This window comes from Tupaia chinensis, unplaced genomic scaffold, assembly GCF_000334495.1.
Source record: "Tupaia chinensis unplaced genomic scaffold, TupChi_1.0 Scaffold145916_1, whole genome shotgun sequence".
NCBI lineage: Eukaryota > Metazoa > Chordata > Mammalia > Scandentia > Tupaiidae > Tupaia > Tupaia belangeri.
The window spans coordinates 2117722-2141059 of NW_006205774.1; the positions used below are offsets into that span (position 1 = coordinate 2117722).

The 23338-nt window shown below is 34.9% G+C and overlaps 1 protein-coding gene across 1 annotated transcript in view; it reads left to right on the plus strand.

Annotated features, from left to right (window-relative positions):
* Nucleotides 1-23338, plus strand: part of DGKB (diacylglycerol kinase beta) — an 881803-nt gene that overhangs the window by 226613 nt on the left and 631852 nt on the right. Inside the window, exons 7-9 of the mRNA XM_006168687.3 lie at nucleotides 13516-13565; nucleotides 16749-16823; nucleotides 20606-20725. Of these exons, the coding sequence (XP_006168749.1) occupies nucleotides 13516-13565; nucleotides 16749-16823; nucleotides 20606-20725 (245 nt within the window). The remainder of the gene's footprint in view (nucleotides 1-13515; nucleotides 13566-16748; nucleotides 16824-20605; nucleotides 20726-23338) is intronic.

The following is a 23338-nucleotide window of genomic DNA, read 5'->3' on the forward strand; positions in this document are numbered from 1 at the left end:
AAAATCTTCATTTTTCCTGTCCCCTGCAATGACTAGTTAGCAGGAGCCATGAGGAATCCTCTTCTGAAGGCCTCAACTCTCCTGCCATGCTAGCTTTGTTTGCTGGAGGCTGAATTATCGGTACAAAATCTTCATTTTTCCTGTCCCCTGCAATGACTAGTTAGCAGGAGCCATGAGGAATCCTCTTCTGAAGGCCTCAACTCTCCTGCCTGGGCAGAAGGACCAGAGGGGATTATTAACCTCAACCATTTTTCTAATAGTGTTATTTTTACTACTGAACTGCAGTTTTTTTTTTTTTTCACATATTCTGGTTATAAATCTTTTGTCAGATATGTACATTTTGGAGATGTTTTCAAATGTGAGGTTAGAATATTTATTTTCTTAATATTTTATGTATAACATTTTTTTCTCCAGAGAGCATATATTTTAATTTTTATAAGGTTTAATTTACCCATTTTTTTTTCCATTGATGGTTCATGTGCCTTGAGTTCTGCCTTAGAGTCTTGGATCCCCTCAAATTTGTAGAGATATATTTCTATATTTTCTTCTAGAAGATTTATACTTTAAAGTTAATGTTAAAGTTTGTCATCCATTTTGAACTGACATTTGGGTTTAGTGTGAGATATAGTTCAAGGTCCTATTTTCCATTTATCTAGCTGTCCCAACATCTCTTGTAGAAAAGACTTCTCATTTTACTATTTGATACCTCTGCTGATAATATGTGTGTGTTTGTGTGTATGCTCCATTTATTTCCATTGTTTTGTTTGTTTGTTTGTTTGTTTTTATCTTTTTACTGGAACTTCGCCCGTCTTGAATATACTTGGTCTTAAGCAGCTCTTGACAGAAGGTAATATAAATTCCTCTGGATTGTTATTCTTTTTCAAGATTTCTTTTGAGGGTACCCTAAGTCCTTTTTATTTCTATGTAAATTTTAGAATCAGCATGTCAAATTCTAAAACACGCCTGCCAAGATTTTGCGTTCACTTTATCAGTCAATTTATGGAAAATAAACATTTTTAAAATGAACAGGAGTCTAGAAAAATAGATTAAGAGTAAATAAAGAGATATTACAGATAGCTAACAACAGAAAAAAAAATAAGATATTGCTGTACATTCTGTAGATATTAAGAAGGTAATAAGAAAATGTTGGGAAAAATCATTATGCCAGTAAACTGAAAATTTAGAATAAAATTATGTATTCACAGAAAAATATAATTTGTCCTTACTGACTAAAAATAAGTTGAAAGTCTTAATATTATTATATTTATTAAATTGTTTAAATCAGTAATTAAAAATACACTTTCCCCAAAAGTCCAGGATTGGGGCCAGATGTCATCTCAAGTATATTATAACATAATTTATTTAAGATGTTAAAAGCACAAGTCATCTAGCTCCATTAAACAGCTGAATAGTCGTATAATTAGTACTTCATATGGTGAAAAAATGGGTAGAAGTTTAGAAAAATCTTTTTTTTTTTTTAAGAGGTTTTTGCTATAGAGCACGTATGCTCGCCAGGCAGACAGAGAGACAGAGAGACGGAAAGCGAGAAAACACCCCCCAGCGGGGATGGCCACGCCACAATCCCTTATCCTCCATTCTCCTCTCGCGACTTTGGGCACACACGCACACGTACCTGGCATGAGTTTAAGCCACTGGGTCCAGGATGTGAACTGCGGTAGACCACGTGGGAGTCCAGCAACATAACCATTACGCGAATTGCTGGTCCTGAAAAATCTCTTTCATGATATATGAACTTTCAGAACTTTCATATATGGAAATCCAAATCAGAAAACACAAAGAATAAGAAATAGATTTAACACAAGAAGATTCCCTTCAAGGTGCATCATAGCCAAACTGATAAAAATCAAAGACAAATGCAATGTCCTAAAAATGACTGGAAAAAAGTCATTCCATGCAAACAAAAGTGAATAAAAGGCAGGAGATGTGATATCATATAAAATAGACTTTAGGATGAAAACCATATAAAGAGACAAAGAAGGACACTATATAGTTCTAAAAGCATTAATTTATCAAGAAGATATAACAAACATAAATACTAATACATCCAATGCTAGGACACTTAAATACATAAAAGAGAGCAATGCCAGGTTACTTACAAAGTTTACCTGATTAGACTAACAGCAAAACTCTCAACTGAGACAATGCAGGCAAGGAAAAAAATGGGAAGATATATGTAAAACTATCAAAGTAAAACAATTTCAGCTGGCAAGATTATACTTAAATGGCAAGGAGAAGTAAAATCATTCCCAGATAATAAAAAACTAAAAGAATTCACCCAAAAGAGGCCAGCCTGGGACCAGCAGATGACATAATGGTTACATTGCTGGACTGTCATGTAGTCAACAGCAGTTCGAGTCCTGGACCTGATGGCTTAGAACTCACACCAGGCATGTATGCATGCGTGCTTAAAATCCCAAGAGGATAATGAAGGAGAAGGGATTTTGGTATGGCCATTCCCCTTTGAGGAAGTGATTTCTCACTATCTGTCTCTCTGCCTTTCTCTGACACTCCAGAGAGTGTATATTTACCCTATTGCAAAAATCTCTCTTAACATTTTTTTTTTTTTTATATAGACTAGCCCTTCAGGAAGTATTTAAGGAAACATTGCATCTGGATAACTAAAGTGAGATCAATAGAAACAAGAGAACACCAAAAAATTTAAAAAAATAATAATAAATGACAAAGGCTAAGTCTATACATATCAATAATAACTTAAATGTTAATCGATTAAATTCTCCAACTAAAAGACTTAAATTGACTCTATGGATGAAAAAACTGGGTCCTCTATATTTTGCTTACAAGAAACACACCTCATTGACAAAAGTACACATAGACTGAAGGTGAAAGACTGGAAAAAGTCATTCTTTGCAAACAAAAGTGAATAAAAGGAAGGAGATGTGATATCATGTAAAATAGACTTTAGGATAAAAACCATGTAAAGAGACAAAGAAGGACACTATATAATTCTAAAAGGATTAATTTATCAAGAAGATATAACAATCATAAATACTGATACACCCAGTGCTAGGACACTTAAATACGTAAAAACTCCTAGGTCTAAAGGGAGATATAGGCTGCAATACGCTAATTGTTAGAGATTTCAACATTCCACTGTCACCACTGTATGAGTCATCAGGACAAAAAAGTAAAGAGAAACAGGAACTGATTGACACCATATACAAAATGGCCCTGCCAGACATATCACAGAGTATTCCGTCCAGCAGCTACAAAATAGATATTTTTTGCATCTCCACTTAGAACATTTTAAAAGACTGACATGTTAAAAGCACAAGTCATCTAGCTCCATTAAACAGCTGAATAGTTATATAATTAGTACTTCATACGGTGAATAGATAGGTAGAAGTTTAGAAAAATCTTTTTTTTTTTTTAAGAGGTTTTTGCTATAGAGCACGTATGCTCGCCAGGCAGACAGAGAGACAGAGAGACGGAAAGCGAGAAAACACCCCCCAGCGGGGATGGCCACGCCACAATCCCTTATCCTCCATTCTCCTCTCGCGACTTTGGGCACACACGCACACGTACCTGGCATGAGTTTAAGCCACTGGGTCCAGGATGTGAACTGCGGTAGACCACGTGGGAGTCCAGCAACATAACCATTACGCGAATTGCTGGTCCTGAAAAATCTCTTTCATGATATATGAACTTTCAGAACTTTCATATATGGAAATCCAAATCAGAAAACACAAAGAATAAGAAATAGATTTAACACAAGAAGATTCCCTTCAAGGTGCATCATAGCCAAACTGATAAAAATCAAAGACAAATGCAATGTCCTAAAAATGACTGGAAAAAAGTCATTCCATGCAAACAAAAGTGAATAAAAGGCAGGAGATGTGATATCATATAAAATAGACTTTAGGATGAAAACCATATAAAGAGACAAAGAAGGACACTATATAGTTCTAAAAGCATTAATTTATCAAGAAGATATAACAAACATAAATACTAATACATCCAATGCTAGGACACTTAAATACATAAAAGAGAGCAATGCCAGGTTACTTACAAAGTTTACCTGATTAGACTAACAGCAAAACTCTCAACTGAGACAATGCAGGCAAGGAAAAAAATGGGAAGATATATGTAAAACTATCAAAGTAAAACAATTTCAGCTGGCAAGATTATACTTAAATGGCAAGGAGAAGTAAAATCATTCCCAGATAATAAAAAACTAAAAGAATTCACCCAAAAGAGGCCAGCCTGGGACCAGCAGATGACATAATGGTTACATTGCTGGACTGTCATGTAGTCAACAGCAGTTCGAGTCCTGGACCTGATGGCTTAGAACTCACACCAGGCATGTATGCATGCGTGCTTAAAATCCCAAGAGGATAATGAAGGAGAAGGGATTTTGGTATGGCCATTCCCCTTTGAGGAAGTGATTTCTCACTATCTGTCTCTCTGCCTTTCTCTGACACTCCAGATGAGGAAGTGATTTCTCACTGTCTGTCTCTCTGCCTTTCTCTGACACTCCAGAGAGTGTATATTTACCCTATTGCAAAAATCTCTCTTAACATTTTTTTTTTTTTTATATAGACTAGCCCTTCAGGAAGTATTTAAGGAAACATTGCATCTGGATAACTAAAGTGAGATCAATAGAAACAAGAGAACACCAAAAAATTTAAAAAAATAATAATAAATGACAAAGGCTAAGTCTATACATATCAATAATAACTTAAATGTTAATCGATTAAATTCTCCAACTAAAAGACTTAAATTGACTCTATGGATGAAAAAACTGGGTCCTCTATATTTTGCTTACAAGAAACACACCTCATTGACAAAAGTACACATAGACTGAAGGTGAAAGACTGGAAAAAGTCATTCTTTGCAAACAAAAGTGAATAAAAGGAAGGAGATGTGATATCATGTAAAATAGACTTTAGGATAAAAACCATGTAAAGAGACAAAGAAGGACACTATATAATTCTAAAAGGATTAATTTATCAAGAAGATATAACAATCATAAATACTGATACACCCAGTGCTAGGACACTTAAATACGTAAAAACTCCTAGGTCTAAAGGGAGATATAGGCTGCAATACGCTAATTGTTAGAGATTTCAACATTCCACTGTCACCACTGTATGAGTCATCAGGACAAAAAAGTAAAGAGAAACAGGAACTGATTGACACCATATACAAAATGGCCCTGCCAGACATATCACAGAGTATTCCGTCCAGCAGCTACAAAATAGATATTTTTTGCATCTCCACTTAGAACATTTTAAAAGACTGACCACATAATAAGTCATGAAACAAGCCTCTATAAATTTAAAAGTATAGACTCTATACCCAGCATCTTCTTTGATCACAGTGAAATTAAATTTGAAATCAACAACAGAATGAACCCTTGAAAGTACACAAAAACATAGAAACTAAACAACCTACTCCTGAAAAAATTTAAAACTACTGAAGAAATTAAAGCTGAAATCAGCAGATTCATTAAAATTAATGATAATGAACTCACTACTTCCCATAACCTTTGGTACACATCAAAAGTAGTCATAAAAGCCAAGTTTATAGCCATTACTACTCACAAGATAAAAATAGAAAGATAAATAACATAGCATTTTTTTTTAAGAGATTTTTGCTATGGGAGTATATGCTCGCCTAAAAGACAGAGAAAAAGAGAAAGCGAGAAATCACTTCCAGGGCAGCGGTGGTGCAGAGTGGGAAGTTTAATAAATGAAATAAAGAATAAAAGAATTCTGCAAAATCAATAAAACAAAAAGCTGGTTTTTTGAGAGGACTAACTATTAGCTAGACTACTCAAAACAATACATGAAAGGAACCACATAGATAAAATCAGTCATGAAGCTGCTAGTATTACAACCAATTTACCAGAAATATGAAAAATTATGAGAGAATACTAAGAGTATGCCAACAAACTAGCAAACCTAGATGAGGTAGACAAAGATGAGGTAGATAGAGTTCTGGACATGTATAGGTAACCTAGATTGAATCAGAATGAACTTGAAAACCTGAATAGACCAATAACGATGACAAGATGGACTTAGTGATAAATATTCTCCTAACAAAGAAAAACCCAGGCCAGGTCCAGATGGCTCCACTTCTGAATTCTACAAAGTTTTTAAAGAAGAGCTAACTCTAATTCTTTTAAAAATATTTCTAAAAATTCAAAAGGAAGAAATCCTTCCAAACTCATTTTATGAAGCTTTCACCACCTTGATACTAAAACCAGACAAGGACATAACAAAAAATAGAAAACTACAGACTAATGTTTCTGATGAATAGTGATGCAAAACTTTTCAACAAGATACTAGCAAACCAAATCCAATAGCATCCTTAAGATTATACACCACAGCCAGGTAGGTTTGAACTTAGGGATGCAAGGATGATTCAACATAGGCAAAATAATAAATTTAATATATCACATTAATAAAGAAAGATAAAAATCATATGATCATATCTATTGGATATAGCAAAAGCACTTGATGAAATACATTATCACTTCATGATCAAGACTCTCAATAAAAAAAGGGTTGAAGAGACATTCTCCAACACAAAAATCATATATTTCAAACCCACTATGAACACCAGACTGAATGGGGAGAAGCTGAAAGCCTTCCACTGAAAACTGAAACAAGCCAAGGCTTCCCACTTGCTGTATTCCTTTTTAATATAGTGCTGGAAGTCCTAACCAATGTAATCAGACAACAGAGGGAAAAAAAAAGGCATTCTGATAAGAAAAGAAAGGTAAACTGTCCCTATTCATAGATGATATTATCATATTCATAGAATATCCAAAGGAATTCAAAGAAAATTCCTATTGATAGAAGTGGTAAATGAATTCAGTAAAATAGCAGGACACAAAGTAATTATACAAAAATCTACAGTATCCAAAATGAACAGACTGAGACAGAATCCAAGAAACCAATTCCTTTTATAATAGCCACAAAACAAATAAGATACCTGGGAATAAACTTAACCAAAGATATGAAAGACCTCTGCAAGGAAAACAAACAAACAAACGAAAAAACTGAAGAAAATTAATTGAGTATGATACACAAAAATTAAAGGGCATCCTGAGTTCTTGAATTCAAAGCAACAAGATAATCAAAATATCAGTTCAACGAGTAAATTTACATATTCAGTGTGATTCTAATTCAATTACCTGTGACATTCCTCACAGAAATAGACAAAAAAAATACAAAATTTGCCTGAAATCATAAAACATTCTGTATCTCCAAGGCAATACTGTGCTAAAAGTATAATATAGATGGCATCTCACTACCCAACTTTAAAATATATTACAAAGCAGTGATTATCAAAGCAGGAAGGTACTGGCATAAGAATAGACACATACACCAATGGAAAAGAATAGAGAATCCAGAAATCAACCCCAAACCATACAGCCTACTGTTCTTTGGCAAAAGATACAGAACAAGGTAGTAGAGAAAAGAAGTCTTTTCAGCAAATAGTGTTTAAAGAACTAGATATTCCCCTGCAGAAAAATGAACTTGGACTCATATCTCTCACCACTAACAGGTATCAACTCAAAATGAGTCAAAGATTTCAATATAAAGCCTCAAAATATAAAAATACTAGTAGAAAATGTAAGGAAAACTTTTTAAAACATTGGAATAGGCAAAGATTTCTTAAATAAGACCCTCAAGCACAGGCAGTAGTCCCCAAAATAGACACGAGGGACTACATCAAGCTAAAATGCTTGCTCACAGCAAAGGTAACAATAATTGGGGTGAAAAGACAACCCTCATGATGGGAAAAAATATTTACAAATTATTCTTCGTAAAAGGGATTTACACCTTGGATATATCAAGAATTCAAAAAGCTCACCCATAAAAAAGTTAATAATCCCAATGAAAAAATGGGAAAATGAATTGAATAGACAACTTTCCAAGGAAGACTTATGAATGGACAAAAGGCATATAAAAATGTTCAAAGTCTCTTGTTGTCATGGGAATGCAAATTAAATCCACATTGAAATACCATTTAATACCATTTAAAATGGCTAGGATAAAAAAATAAAGAACAAGTGTTGGTGAAGCTATGGTGAAAATCAAACCCTCTTAGACTGTTGGTGAGAGTGTAAACTAGTGCTACCTTTGTGGAAAACAATACGGAGGTTTTCCAAAAATCCTACAAATAGAACTTTCATTTGACCCAGTAATTCCATTCCTTGGTATTTACTCAAAGGTTAAGTAAACTTTCAATTGGAAAGACATTTGCACATCCATGTTTATTGCAACATTATTCACAATTGCAAAGACAAGGAGCCAACCTTAGTGTCCAAAAACAAGATAAATGATTTGAAAAACTGGCACACATGTACTAAGGAATATACACAGCTATAAGAAACAATGAGATCCTTTCATTTGACTCAAAATGGATGAATATAGAAGGCATAATGTTGAGCAGAACGAGCCAGATTTTGAAAGATACACATTGTATATCCCAATTCAATTTGTACTGAGTGTCTGCAATCTATGACAGAGGTTGAGAGATATGAAGATATGATGGTGGAGAAGATGGCTGTGGATGCTAGAGACTGCCAGAAGATTGAGTGTATGGTAGAGAGTGAATGGTGGAAGATGGATGCAAGGTGCAAGAGGAGAAAGCATTTGACAGAAAAATGTGAAGTTCTCTGTTGAAAAAATGTATATTGCATACATTAAAAAAAAAAACACCTTCAAGTCATCTAATTTTTTTAATTAGCCAGAGAGCATGTGTGCTCACCAGAGAGAGACAGAGAGAAAGAGAGAAGAGAAAGCACTTCTCAAAGGGGCAAGGTGATGCCACAATTCCTTATCCTCCATTTCTCCATCCTGTTGAGATTTGGGATACATACACATGCACCTCATCTTTCAATGGAAGAAATGTCAAGAGCACACTGTAGAAAAGCATGTGGGAGTGTAGTTATTTTTGGATCCTTCTTTGGGAAATAAAATCTGTCATATATATAAAAAAATAATATGACCCACCATAAAAAAAATAATATGACCCACCACAAATCAAACACCAAATTCAATTTTAGCACTACTGCCTCTAGGAGATCCAAAAGGAAAGGTTCATGATTTTGGCAAAGGCTAAGGGTTTTACAAAGGACATAAAAACTACACTATAAAGAAAGGTTTGATTATTAGACTTTTATTAAATTACCTTTAGTTCATGAAAAGATTTTATTAACAGAGGGAAAAGTTAAAACTTGAGTGGGAAAGCTTATTTGCAACATAGAACCTAAAATTGTCTTAACCAAAAAATACATGAAAACTTCTATTAATTAATAAATAATAGACAAACAATCCTATAAGAAATTGAAAAAGGAGACCAGCAGATGGCTTAATGGTTTTATTGCTGGACTCCCATATGGTCAACTGTGGTTTGAGTCCCAGACCTGGAGGCTTGAAACTCATGCTGGGCATGTGTACATTCATGTATAGAGTGAATAAATTTTGATTTATTTTTCAAGAGAGATTTTTGCTATAGGAAACGTGTGCTCACCAGAGGGACAGAGAGAGAGAGACAGAGAGAAAGCGAGAAATCACCCCCCAGTGGTGATGGCCACGCCACAATCCCTTCTCCTCCGTTCTGCTTTCAGAATTTTGGGAATGCACGCACACGTGCCTAGCATGAGTTTTAAGCCGCTAGTTCAGGATTTGAACCACAGTCGGCTACGTGGGAGTCAGTGAAGTAATTATTACACCATTTGCTGGTCCCAAGTCATAATATTTTTATACATGGGAATACTAAGCAAAGAAGAAAATGAATGAGCTACTGCTATCCACAAAAGTACAGGTGAAGATCACAAACTGTTCAGTAAGTGATACTAAATTCAAAAGAAGGCATATAGAAATCAAGCTAATGGGTTTCTTTGGAGGGGAGAGAGGAAATAATGATGGAGGAGCATGAAAGGGATTCTGCTGTGTCAGTCATATTCTTTATCTTTTTATTTTTTTGGAGAGGTTTTTTGCTATAGGGCGTGTGCGCTCGCCAGACAGAGAGAGACAGAGAGACAGAAAGCGAGAAATCACCCCCCAGGGGGGATGGTCATGCCGCAATCCCTTCTCCATTCTCCTCTTGGGACCTTGGGCACGCACACACATGCGCCCGGCGTGAGTTTTAAGCCACCGGGTCCGGGACGTGAACCGCGGTCAACTACGTGAGAGTCCAGCGACATAGCCATTACGCTAACTGATGGTTCCCAGTAATATTCTATATCTTGGCTTGAGTAATAGTTACCTTTGTGAATTCACTTTGATAAGTTGTTGAAAGTACATTTCTCTATAAGCGTAATATTTCAATAATGAGCTTATTTTAAAAACTTAAGTATAGAGTATCACTGGAGAGAGAGAAAAATGGTTATTTATCAAGGAAATAAATATCTTGTTTTATACTTTTTTTTCTTTTTAATATTTTTGTGATAGGAAGCATGTGCTCTCTGGAGGGTATTGGAGAGAGACAGAGAGAGAGAACAAGTGATAATCTACCCACCAGGGTGGACAGCCACACCTCAATCCTGTCTCCATTCCTCTCTCAGGGTTTTGGACTTGCAACCACACATGCCTGGCATGTTTTTCAAGCATCTGATTCCAAAACTCAAACCGCAGAGGTGGACATGGGAATTAGGCATCTTAACCGCCACACCACCTTCTGACCCATTTTGTACTTATTTTTATAAAGCAAATAATGTATATAACAACAATTTAAGTGATATTAAGGAGCACACAGAAGCACTGGGGGAGATAGAGAACACAATTTAGAGGCTATTTCTCCAGAAAGGATGACCAAATTAAGTATTAAAGTTAAATTACTGCCTTGGGGACCAGTGGGTAGCATGGTGGTTAAAGTGCTGGATGCTCCCACATGGTTGACGGCAGTTCAAATCCCGGACCTGGTGGCTTGCTTTCTCACCTTCTCTCTCTCTGTCTGTGTGTGTGTCTCTCTGGTCAAATTAAAAATGAATGAATGAATAAATAAAGTTAAATAAATAATTTAAAAATAAATTACTGCCTCTGCTGCTTTCACCTGCCATCCGCAGAATGGATTGTGCATAACGCATGTCAGGGTCACAAGCATCTGGTGCCTGACCTGAGCCGGGCCTGTTTGGCGGAGCCTGAGTCGTGTACTGCATTTCAAGTCATGCTAGTTTTACAAAAAGGTGTCCTATCTTGTGTGTTTTCATTCTTGCACTTCATGTACTGTGACTTTCAACCCATAGAAGGACATTTCAGATGCCGCCAAAAATTAATGTCAGATTTCACAGCCCCACTCACAGAACTTATGTTCCCAGTGAGACCTACTGACCGGCAGAGGGTTTCCACATTTCCGAGCGATGTGAAGTGGTTTCGCAATCACATACTCCAGTACAGGTTAACTGAGTCACAAATGTTCCTCACTATAAAATTTGCTTCAGCTTTTGTAAATCCTGGCCTTGGTCCTGGTCATTAACTTCTCTCTCCCTTCAAGAAATTTGCCAGAGCATTAGTTAAAAAAAAAATTTTAAAAGACATAAATAAACAGGTTGTGGCACCTGTTTCTGCTCCTCTCAAAAAAAAAATTTTTTTTTTTTCCCAGAGGATGGATGTGTTCATCAGAGGAAGACAGAGAGGGAGAGAGACAGAAACAAAGGAAGCGAGAAAGCACCCCCATGTGGAACGGCCCTCCCTCCTTTTGGGATTTTGGGCACTCATGAATACATGTTGTGTGTTTCTCAATCCTCGAGGTCTGAGACTAGAACCTCAGAATCAGCCATGTGAGATCCAATTGCTTTAACCACTATACCGCAAGCTGGCCTAGTTCTTTATTTTTAAAGTTTTTTTAATTTTGCCATAAGAGAGAGAAAAACAAGGAAAAGCAGAGACACAGAGAGGCACCGCAACAGGATCTCCAGACTATGACCCCCTGCAACCCTCGTCTCAGCTGGCTGGAATCACAGCTATGTCCAACAGAACCAGAACCCAGGACCTTCCCCATGTGGGTTCACTTGTGTTCCCACTGCTCCACAACCTGGCCAGAGTTCACTCCTTCTCTGAGTACTCAGTTAATTGTTCCTACATACAAAGAGAGAGAGATAGATTCTTTTTTATTTATTTATTTTTTCAATCTGCCACTTCCCTAGGCAATCTTGAAATGCTTCGCATTCACGTTGTGCTAACTTGTTTCCTTCCACATTTTATTTTCATTTATTGAGTGTGTGAGAGGAAACGATCGCCATGACTTGTAAGGAAAACATTTAGGTCTTTTAGCGACTATGTTATTTCCCGTAATTCAAGAGATACACGTTTTTTCTTTTTACGTGTGGAGTATCTTCAACATTTTTTTGCTTCTTATAGTAAATGGAACATCATAGTTAAATTGGCAACATTTCTTCATTTTAGTAATATATAGGCTGATCCTGTGTCTCACAAATAATCATTTCTTAGAATTACTGAAATACATTCATCGCTAAATGCAAAAATAATAACTACTACACATATGTGACCAAGGTCATTACATAATTATACTTCCTAATTATCAGTGTCTTATGACTACTACAGAAGTGAACAAACCCAACACCAACCCTCACTCCCACTCCTCTATTTTGACAGCTGCGTCGTTCTTCTCTGTTTATCTCAAAACGGCACCTGCAGATTTTCCATAGCCTTGTAGGGCTGTGGGTATGACACAAGGGAATCCTCCGGCTAGTCAGGGATCTCTGTCATCTGCTTTCCTGAGCTTAGTAATGCAGAGCCTGTTCTCCTTTTCCTGACATGATTAGTTCAAAGAATAGTAACCGTATGAAGTCCCATCTTAGATTTAAACAAATAAACCATGCTAGCCATGATAGTAATACATTTTGTATGTTGACATTCTCCCTCAGAAAGAATTTCTTAATCTACACTCCTCTTTTATCTGCCATAGTTCTTGGGGGGATCAGTCATAACAATGACTTATATTTGTGTGGTGATCTATGGCTTTTGGTACACATTTGTGTCCCAACTCACTTAATTTTCACAGCAAAGGTGTGTCTTGTGGCAGGCTGATTACTTTCATGTTTGAGACAAGTACACAGTGTGGCTAACCTCACATATAGTGCATGGTGTTTCCCAAATCATAATTGATTTCTAAAATTCAACCTAAGTTATTTTTCCTTAATCATACTATCCTTTAATATACAGAGTCTGACAGTCCCAACCGATTTTCTTATTTTTGAGTTTAATGATCATTTAATAAAGGGTTTTAAAAAAAAAACAAACAATAGTACATGAGTGTTTTCTAAATACAAGTAGAATTTGAGAGACTTTATATCTGATTCCCAGTATTTTTATTAAATGATTCATTTATTTTCAATTTAGCGTGAGAAGTAGTAATCCCACAAATTAATTCCTCTGAACAGGGGAGGAATTGAGTATTTGTTTTCAATAGCAATGAAATATTAAAGAATATGCCTGAAACTAACATTGATCTTATTTGCCTATAATCTTTTTTTCAACACCTCTTTTATTCTAGTTATGTTTCGCCTTTATGACACGGATGGGAATGGCTTTCTGGACAGCTCGGTAATTTTTTTTTCCTTCAAATTTTCTGTGAAAATTTCAAAGGAGTTTCTTTTGAAAAATGCAATGAATAAATTTATAGCTATTACCACCGAGGGCACACTTAATACCATTTTCATGCACTCACACAGCATTTTTATCATTCGACTATTTGAAAGAGAATGATATGAGGAAACTTTTAATATTATGATTGTCCCTTTTGAATAGTTTTGCTAGAAAAACATGATTTTGTTTTCTCGTACTGAACTTATATAAAAAAGAAAGACTCCAGCCCTGTCTGGGAAAAAAAAAATATATAAGATATACTTGAGGCTATTGCTCTAAAAAGAATGAAAATCAGTGTAGGTGGGATAGAAAGCACTGAGAACACAAGAAGAACTGAAAGGAATTATAAAGTCCATTTAATTATTTTGTTATAGTACCACTTTTAAAAAGTATGCTTAGTCATATATGCTTTTGAAATACGTATGCATATTCACAGGTTGTTTAACGAACTCTCCTTTTGAAAATACCTCATCTAATTTTATGTGTAGCTTCCTCTATGTATATTTTAGTCCTATGCAGCAATATAAGAAAAATGCCAGCTCTGTGTGATTAACCTGGTTAATTGAAAGAAATAATTAAATGTTTATTTTATTTATAACACATGGAAGCTATTGAGAGCTTTTAGAGGGGTGGAAATGAGACTACTAGTTCCAGTGTACAAATCCATATCTTGTAGGTAAAATTCATCTTAATACAGTTTCCATCAGATTATCTATTTTATGTTTGCTCATACTATGTTTTGCCTGCTATATTACTTTCTGCTCTATCAAGAAAGTTAAGAATATTCATAGAAGAATGAGTCTCAGATACTGAAAATGTTGAGGTACACAGGTACATTAAATAAACAATCACTTTAAGGTATTTAATAATGACTGAAAAAAGGATGATTTCTGACAATGAGTGTCTGTTATCATGTGACGGATTTCCTGTGGCAGGAGTCAAATGACTTTTACAAGCCAAACAGTGAGAATGGAGACATATTTATATAACACTGAGAAAGACAGTAGTGTATTAGCATCTCCAAAGAGAAATAAACATATACAATTCCTACTATAGGAAATGGCTACCACTTTGAATCAATGCTGTGATTGTGGGATTTCTTATATTTAAGTCTCAGTCATTTTTCAAGTGCTATTATTTTTAAGCGTCCGGTAGTCTGTTTTGCATTTAGGAATATTAAGCTCCATGATCAATTTGCTCATTTTCTGGTGCAATTTTGCAGCTAGGAATTTATATTTTATTCCCTAGATATATCAATATGCCTTCTGTAGCACTTCTGACTACATGAAGGCAAATTATACATTTAAATCAGACTGTTTCATTTAATGTTTCTTTTAATTAAATTGAAATGACTTTAGTAGACATTTAGCCGTGCATTGGCAACTGATTTGAAAATTTGGTCAAATGATTTCTTTGGCCTCTAGCCACTTTTTGTTAACATGTATAGATGGCTAGCAATATTTATAACTATATTCCCAACATAGAATAATAAATTGGGAATCAGTTTTTTTGTTTGTTTGTTTAAACTATTATTTTTAAAAAAAATTTAAAGTCTGGATTTAATTTTTAGCATTTTCTCGAACATATTGCCTAGTATATTTTCTTCAATATCAGATTCAATGTACACCTTCTGAAGTCATTTGTCTTAATATGTGTCACCTATTAGAGGCAAAAATGAAAAAAAAAACATTGATAATGGGGAAATAACTACTATGTCAAATAATCATAGTTATGTTGATCATTTAGCAATCTGCTAAACAAGATAAATTATTTTATGTGAAAAAATTTAATATATGCAACAACTGTATACATTAGATAAGGTTAAAATAAGCATTTTACTGGTGAGGAACCTGAATTGGAGAGAAGTTACAGGACTTATCTATTGTTACATTTCTCAGTTATGTAGATTCTGTTCTTAAAAACACATCCTGGGACTTTAAACTTTCTAAACCATTAAGTTATATCTAAAGCCAATCTGGTGACAGATTTATAACATGCATACATGCCGGCACACAATGTTAGCAGATAATGCCAAGGGATTTGTTTCACAATGTACTATTCTGTATTAATATACATATATTAATATATTTCTGGAGCAACTTATCTTACATAAAAAAAACACACTCGTAATTTTTTTCTGGAGAGAGGGAGTATAACTTTTATTAGTTTCTCAGAGAGGCCCACAGCCCCTCCAAAAGACAACCGTTTTTTTATCAAGTTTCCCTCCTCATTTCATCAACATTAACTAAATATATTACAACAGAGATTTGAATAGAATAATCTTTGATAAATATGCTTTTAAATCATAGTATTTTATTCTTTTGACATTTTAAGTTATACTATAAATGACCACTTTTTAAATTATGTCATGTCTACACTTAAAAGTACAAGGATTTTACAGAAACCAGTTTAATGTTTACTAAGGAAAGATAGGGAAAAATAAAAATATTAAATAAACAGACATGAAAACTTTTAATTTACTTAGACAAGTCATCTGTACTAACTCGCAATTTTTCAAAGAGTGGACCTTTGAGCAGAGTGATATGAAAATTCGAGCTAAAATTCTATCCTTTTACAAAATAAACTATCCATATGCTTAGCCTATAAACCTTGACCCCTCTATGCATTTTCAGCAGAGCAAATTATCGCAATAAATGACCAGAAGTCAATATATGTTTTTGGTGTATCGAAATAAAAATAATCCTGTCAGCTCCCCTCAAACACTTCCTTCCACCCTTCCACATCTGTTTTCCAGACAAAAGGTCCAGATACTCAGTGACTTAAAAATTCCATCATGTGGGACCATAAAGGTATGCTCCTGCTTTCAATGACAGGACTTTCCAGGAGCAGAAACTCTTTCTCAGTATAGCTCTGCCCTCTCCTGGTAAAGATTTCTAGGCAGTGTACAAGTTGAGCTTGTTGTTAGACTTTTTTTTCTGTAGTGTTTATCAGACCTTGAAAAACTGTTTTGTGCATACACATACATGTAAAGGAATGCTAGGGTCATATATTTATATGATTATATGACATTTCACATAGAAGTCATTTAATGTTTTGCTACACGGGGAACAAAAGCAATTCTTGTAACTCAAAGATTATGAAGTTACTAAGATCTTGTATTTCTTTGTCTCTCTGCTCCAGGAGTTAGAAAACATCATCAGTCAGATGATGCATGTCGCAGAGTACCTGGAATGGGATGTCACTGAACTTAATCCAGTAGGTATATGAATGATTTATCTTTTTGGTGAATTCTGGAAGGCCCTCTTGTGTTTCCTCTGGAGACTCTATTACTACCATGCTATTTTGTTTGTAGAGAACTCCAAGTTACCATTTCTAATCAGATGTCAAAGCAGATTCTGAAGAAGGTAGTAAGGGGTATAGTATATGGTGGTCTGAGGCTTGTAGCAGTAACTTTCACTGTCTTGCACGTGGATATTATTTTGAATGGTGATCCTACATGAGTGTAGGTGAGCAGAAGCTGCCGATGGACACTACCAAGGTCATGCCATGCCATTAAATAGGAAGATGATGACAGTTTTCTATGCACAGTTTTCTATATACTCTTTTCTTCATTTTTCCCATGAGTGAATTGAGATGCACGTATGTGAAAATTACTTGCCCAAAGCTTTTCCACTAGTTAAAGATACAGCCAGGAATGTTTAACCAAGTTTAGAGAAATAGTATTTAGCAATGCTTATAAGAACATAAAGACTTCATATTTTGAAGAGATTCGTGTAAAAAGTCCAACATTATTCAAACATGTCTTAAAGCATCCTTTATCAGAAACTTGGACTTCAGCTCCAATTAGTATTTTGGGGACTGTTAACAAGCGCTATTGATTTTAGTTTATTTCTGAAACCATTTAAATGTACATGAATCAAAGCAGTACAGATCAATTTTATTTCAATGCTTCGCAATTGATTGGAATTCAAGAACCCTATTTTTTAAAGAGGTTTTTGTCTTAAGGTATGTGTGCTTGCCAAAGAGAGAGAGAGGGAGACAGAAACAGTGAGGGGGTAGTGAGAAATCACCTCCCCCCCCCCACAGGGAAGGCCATGCCATAATCCCTCCTCCTCCATTCTCCCCTCTAGTTCTTGGGCATGTACATACACGTGCCAGGCATGAATTTCAAGTTACTGGGTCCAGGACGTGAACCACAGTCAGAAACATGGGAGTCCAGCAATATAACTGTTAGACGATCTGCTGGCACCTTAAGAAGCCTATATTTTGCCACTCTTCATCTTAATGCAGTTAACGGCATGATTATCTGATGCAGAACTTTGATGACATTTCCCTTTCTTTGCAAATTAAAGCCAATAAAGTACAAATTATGTACAAAGGAGAACACTGCTCTTACTGAGTTTGGAATTTTTCCAGTTTCAACTCAATTAGCCTTTGTTTTTTATGCTTTGATATGGAAATGCACATACCATCTCACAGTGAGTGACAGATGTCATTAACATGTTGTTCTTTGAATGTGGAATGACAAAGTGGATGGTAACATGTACTTAGTTTACTACTTAATTCCCCGTCTATGATTTTCACTGAAATCAAGGGATTTCTTATACATTCTTCCTCCTTTTTGGTTGTTCACCTAAAACAGTTTTCTCCCATCCTACTCATCTTCCTACTGGTGGAAATTATTCATCTCTTAATCAACCTGCCTGTTCTTGCTGGAGAGTGGGAGAGAAGGAGGAATTTTTTCTTAATAGCTCTCAGAACAGAAGTAGGCAGTACTTCCCAACAAAAATTGTAAAGGGTGGAGATGGGGGTGCAGACTTGAGAAAAAGAGATCTGGATGCTCTTAGAAAGGGCACAGTTGGTGTCTGGTATCCTGAAGGCAGGTATTCAAAAAGTTCTTGAAAAAATGGAAGTATAAGTTTGTTTTTAAATCCATGCATAGTTATTTCATAATATCTATTTTCCATGAACTGTTCGAAGGCCCCTCATAGAAATAATGAACTATAGCATTATCATGTGTGTTACTGATAAGTCTGCCACTCCCCTGGGTAGTTTAAAGAGTAGAAAATCAAGATGGTGTTTGCCATCATGTTAACTGCACCATGTACCCTAATGCTTGAACAACTCCTTCATTTTAAAACAAATGTACCCATTGGCAGACTCCTGAAGTCTGCCTCTATGAATAAAAAGAAGTGAACATTTGAGGTTGAATGCAGTTAGTAGGAAAGATAGAGATGTCCTTGGAAGGAGATTTTATCAGACTATCCCAGGCTTTCACATTAGATTTAGTGTGCAGGAAAATGAAAGCCTATCCACCATTGGAAACAAATGCTCTGTGTTTTAGTTTTTGTTTTTGTTTTCCCATATATTTTTTTCTACTAATTCATCAAAATGACCTCAAGAATCAGGACATTTTAAAATAGACCTTATGCAATTTTGCTAAATTCTAACTCATGCTGCCTAACTTTTGAGAATCATAAAATACATATTTCAGCATAATTTTATTTCTAGTTTCAAAAGTTATTTTATCCCATTACTGCAGAACAGTTTGTTACTATGAAGAAAAATAATATGATTTTCAATATTTGCTGAGGGGAGACACCAAGCAACCAAGTATAAGAGTATTTATGCAAATAACGTGCAAACAAATCAAGTATTTCATGTATTGTACCTTTTCAAATCTTTGTTTTAATGCTCTTTGCATTTCTGTCTTTTTGAAACATATTATAACTTCTCCATTACGGGGCTGGCAGGTGGGATGGTGATCAAGGCTCCAGACTCTCACATGGCAGAATGCGTTTGAGTCCTCAACCTGGTAGCTGGCTTTTCACTTTCCATCTTTCTCTCTCCCTCTGGTCAAGTTTTTAAAAAGAATAACAATAAAAATAATTAACAAAATTAAACATTAAGTTTCTAAAACTTTTTTTCCACATTACATAAAGGCAGTGAGTTCCTCTCTTCTTTGACGTTATGATGCCACTAAGTGGGAAATACTTTGCCTTCCTGGAAGCCAAGATTACCATGTTTGAAACCCCTGTGTGATTTTATTAGTAATAGTGCAAACAACAGTGTTTGGAATTTACCATCTATGCCATGAGTTCTTACAACACATTAAGTAATTTAATACCCACAACAACCCTTGAATTAAGCAGCGAAATTATCACCATACCATGAAGAGATAACTGTATTATAAAAAAAAAATTAAAAAAAGAAACACTTTGCAGAACATTTTGGAACATTATATGCAAATCATCTTTTTTTTGGAGAGGTTTTTGCTATAAAGCGCATGTGCTCACCAGAAAGACAGAGAGAGACAGAGTAACAGAAAGCGAGAAATCACCCCGCAGGGGGATGGCCACGCTGCAATCCCTTCTCCTCAGTTCTCCTCTCAGGATCCTGGGCATGCATGCACAGGCGCCCGGAGTGAGTTTAAGCCACCGGGTCCATGACTCGAACTGCGGTCAACTGCAAGGGAGTCCAGCAACATGGCCATTACACCAACTGCTGGTCCCATCTGCAAATCATCTTCAGAAAAGACATCTGATCAAAATGAATTTGATCATTTAACTTCTTGCCTCTATTAAATTCTGATAGGTAATTAAAAACAACTTAATTCCCTCACCACTTATTACTTAGCAAAGAATTATTTGACCTCTTTGCCATGAAGGTAATTTGTTCAGACATTTTCTGGCATATATATGAATCTAAGAAAAATAATCTGGAGAAGGTAATTAAAGACCACTTTCACCCTTAAATTAGAGATACCTTCAGCTGTGCATTGGAAAAATATTAAAAAGTGCAGCACTTATGTCTAAAAATTGATCCGTATAGGTATCTATGTTCTCGAAATAATAATGAAGTCACTGTTCCCTCAGTAATAGGATTAATGTACTGAGTTGCCAAGACATTTATCCCAACTCCCCACTTAGTTGGTAGTCACAACTTGTTATAATCAATTCAATGCAATGCTTTACTGCATCAGAGGAAGCTTATTTTACTGATTCATTGCAAGTTTTCTCTTCTCTCTTCTATTCCAGATCCTTCATGAAATGATGGAAGAAATTGACTATGATCATGATGGAACAGTGTCTCTGGAGGAATGGATTCAAGGAGGAATGACAACTATTCCACTTCTTGTGCTCCTGGGCTTGGAAAATGTAAGCATTTATTCTGAGATGGGAGGGCAGCCTGGTAGTTAGTCGGTGGGGTTCTCCATTACACATTTTGATAAATTGATCTGGCCGTTTTCACATTAAATAAGTAGTGATTACCTAGAACTTTTCCTAAGTATGCCATGGTGCAATTTCATAATGACTCCCCGTGTAGTTACACTTCCCACAAACATATTGATCCATCTTAGGTATTACCTTAGGAGGAAATCCACACTTTCTCTTTTTACTTTTTTATTTAAAGTGCAGTCTACTGGTTTTCCTTTATAAAGTCATTGACCTTGTTGCATCTAATCTAAGAAACTCTCCAGTATTATTGCATTTTGTGATTCTTGTGTTGCTCCATCCTATTCAATATAGGCCCTCCCCATGAAGGTAATCTTTGTTATGAACAACTGATACTTAGAGGAGGCAATTATATGTCTGAGTAGTTAAGTATTTATATATATAAAAGTATATACTTTATATAAAATATATTCATATCTATTTACTATCTATATTTTATGTATATTTCATATAATTTATATTTGTATATATTATTTCATATAGGTCCTTTCATATAGATATATTAATATATTCTTATATTTCATATGTAAATATATCTTCTTACACATAGATATCTATTTGTATAAAAATAGATCATAAAAAAGTAACATTTTTCTACATATCAGTAGGTAAACTGGGCTCTCATTCTAGGCTGTCAAAAGTTTTACTCTATCAGTGTCTCTGGTGTCAATTAAATACGAATCTTGGATAAAATAGATCAAAATGTATTTGGATAGTGACTTCGAAACCAATTCTTACAGACCCAGACTTGAAGAGAATTTCAACGATTAGAGAGTAATCCTATAGCATTCTAGAGTTCTGTATTTAGCATTAATAGTGGAGCAAGAATTAATTTTAATATGTACACGGTGACACACACACTTCAATCCCAAGAACATTAGGATGGAAAGCTCTGTGACACATAAAATATTTAGTTTCTAGATGCCGAACATAGCATCTACCTCCTTGCTGCTGACTCTAAAAGTTTTCTTATTTCTTGTTATCAGCAAAACTGGTTTTGCAGATATAAGGCTATATATACCACAGTTACTCAAGACACTTGTTGGAAGTCAGCTCTCAAGACAGCTAACAGTTTCTGTTTATGAAACATGTGATTGTATATAAAAATATGTTTGCACATATGGGTTTAGGAATATATAAATGGGTTTTAGTAGTATATAAATGGACTTAAGGTTTGGGAATATACGTGAGGCCAGGAATAAATACACTTGCCTCAGGAAATTTACATTTGTTTTCTTTTTACTCCAATCTTCAAATTATTATACATTCAGTGTAATCTTGCCCATCATGAGCCCCATGGGATTTTAGACATGGTAAGAAGGAAAATTAAAAATACTAAAAATAAAAAGAATTTATTAAAACAAAAGATAATAAATATCCATTTTAGTGTTTATATTTCTACACTTTGAAAACTCATGAAACAATACTTCTTTGTACCTGACGGGCTTATCCTGCATGTAACGTAGTATCTTCTTATAAAAACTTGACACATGCTTCTATGTTATAAATAATTGTTTAATCGTTTAATGTGCCTTATAATAAAAGCATTATATAGATCAGACACTAATGGGGGAAAAATAGAAAACTGCAAAACAGTTAGCATTTTAAACCGTAATGTATACTCTGTGAAGAAAAATAGTTGTCAGATGATGGTAGTCAAGAAGTTGTAATAGTAACAGTACCTTTGAATAGAATTTTATCATTTTAAAGCAAAAATTTGTACTTTTAAAGGTATGTGTTAAAATTCTACAGGAGAGAAAGAAGGAAAATGCAGAAATGAGTAAGGAAAAAACCATTTGGTACCTGAAAGTGGGACAGGAAGGAGCAGAAAAGGAGACTTAGTCACTTCTATTTTAAAAATCACGGAAAAATTTTAGAAAGCATGTTTTCTGTAGATAAATGTATTTAGAAATGATTAAAATTTAATTGATAAGAATAGATATCTGTGATGGTATAAAGTAGTATGCATGATAAGATCCACAAATCTATATGGATTTAACACAGAGTATTTTAAACAAATATGATACCTCATTAGTTTCTTGTACAGCATGTTTATTTTCATTTGGATGGCAATTATTTGCCTCTAAATCTATTCACTCAGTTATGCATAGTCTACTTTATAATTATAATTTTAAATTTACAATTTATTGTTTTAGTGAAGAGTGTTAAGAGTGCAATAGGAGAAATCAGTCCAGGTTTCATAAATAAAAATGATACGAGCTGTTCTCCACCGCCGTGTTTCCAGTGGTGGCCACTAGATGGCAGAACAACATTGTTTAAAATTAGGAGAGCATTTTTAAGTTGAAAAGATTGGATTTTTGTTCCCTGTAAAGAAACATCCTAAAAGATGAAATTTTCCTTTTCTTTAGCTTTTAAAAAAAGAATGAAACAAATCTATTCCTAATTGCCTTTTAATAAAGTATACAAGCCATGTAATCATGTGTAATGATGACAAAATAGAGCATCCATTTGTTAAAAATACCTATTTAATTCTAAGACATGGCAAGTGTTTTAAAAAGCAGGAATAGATTTGTT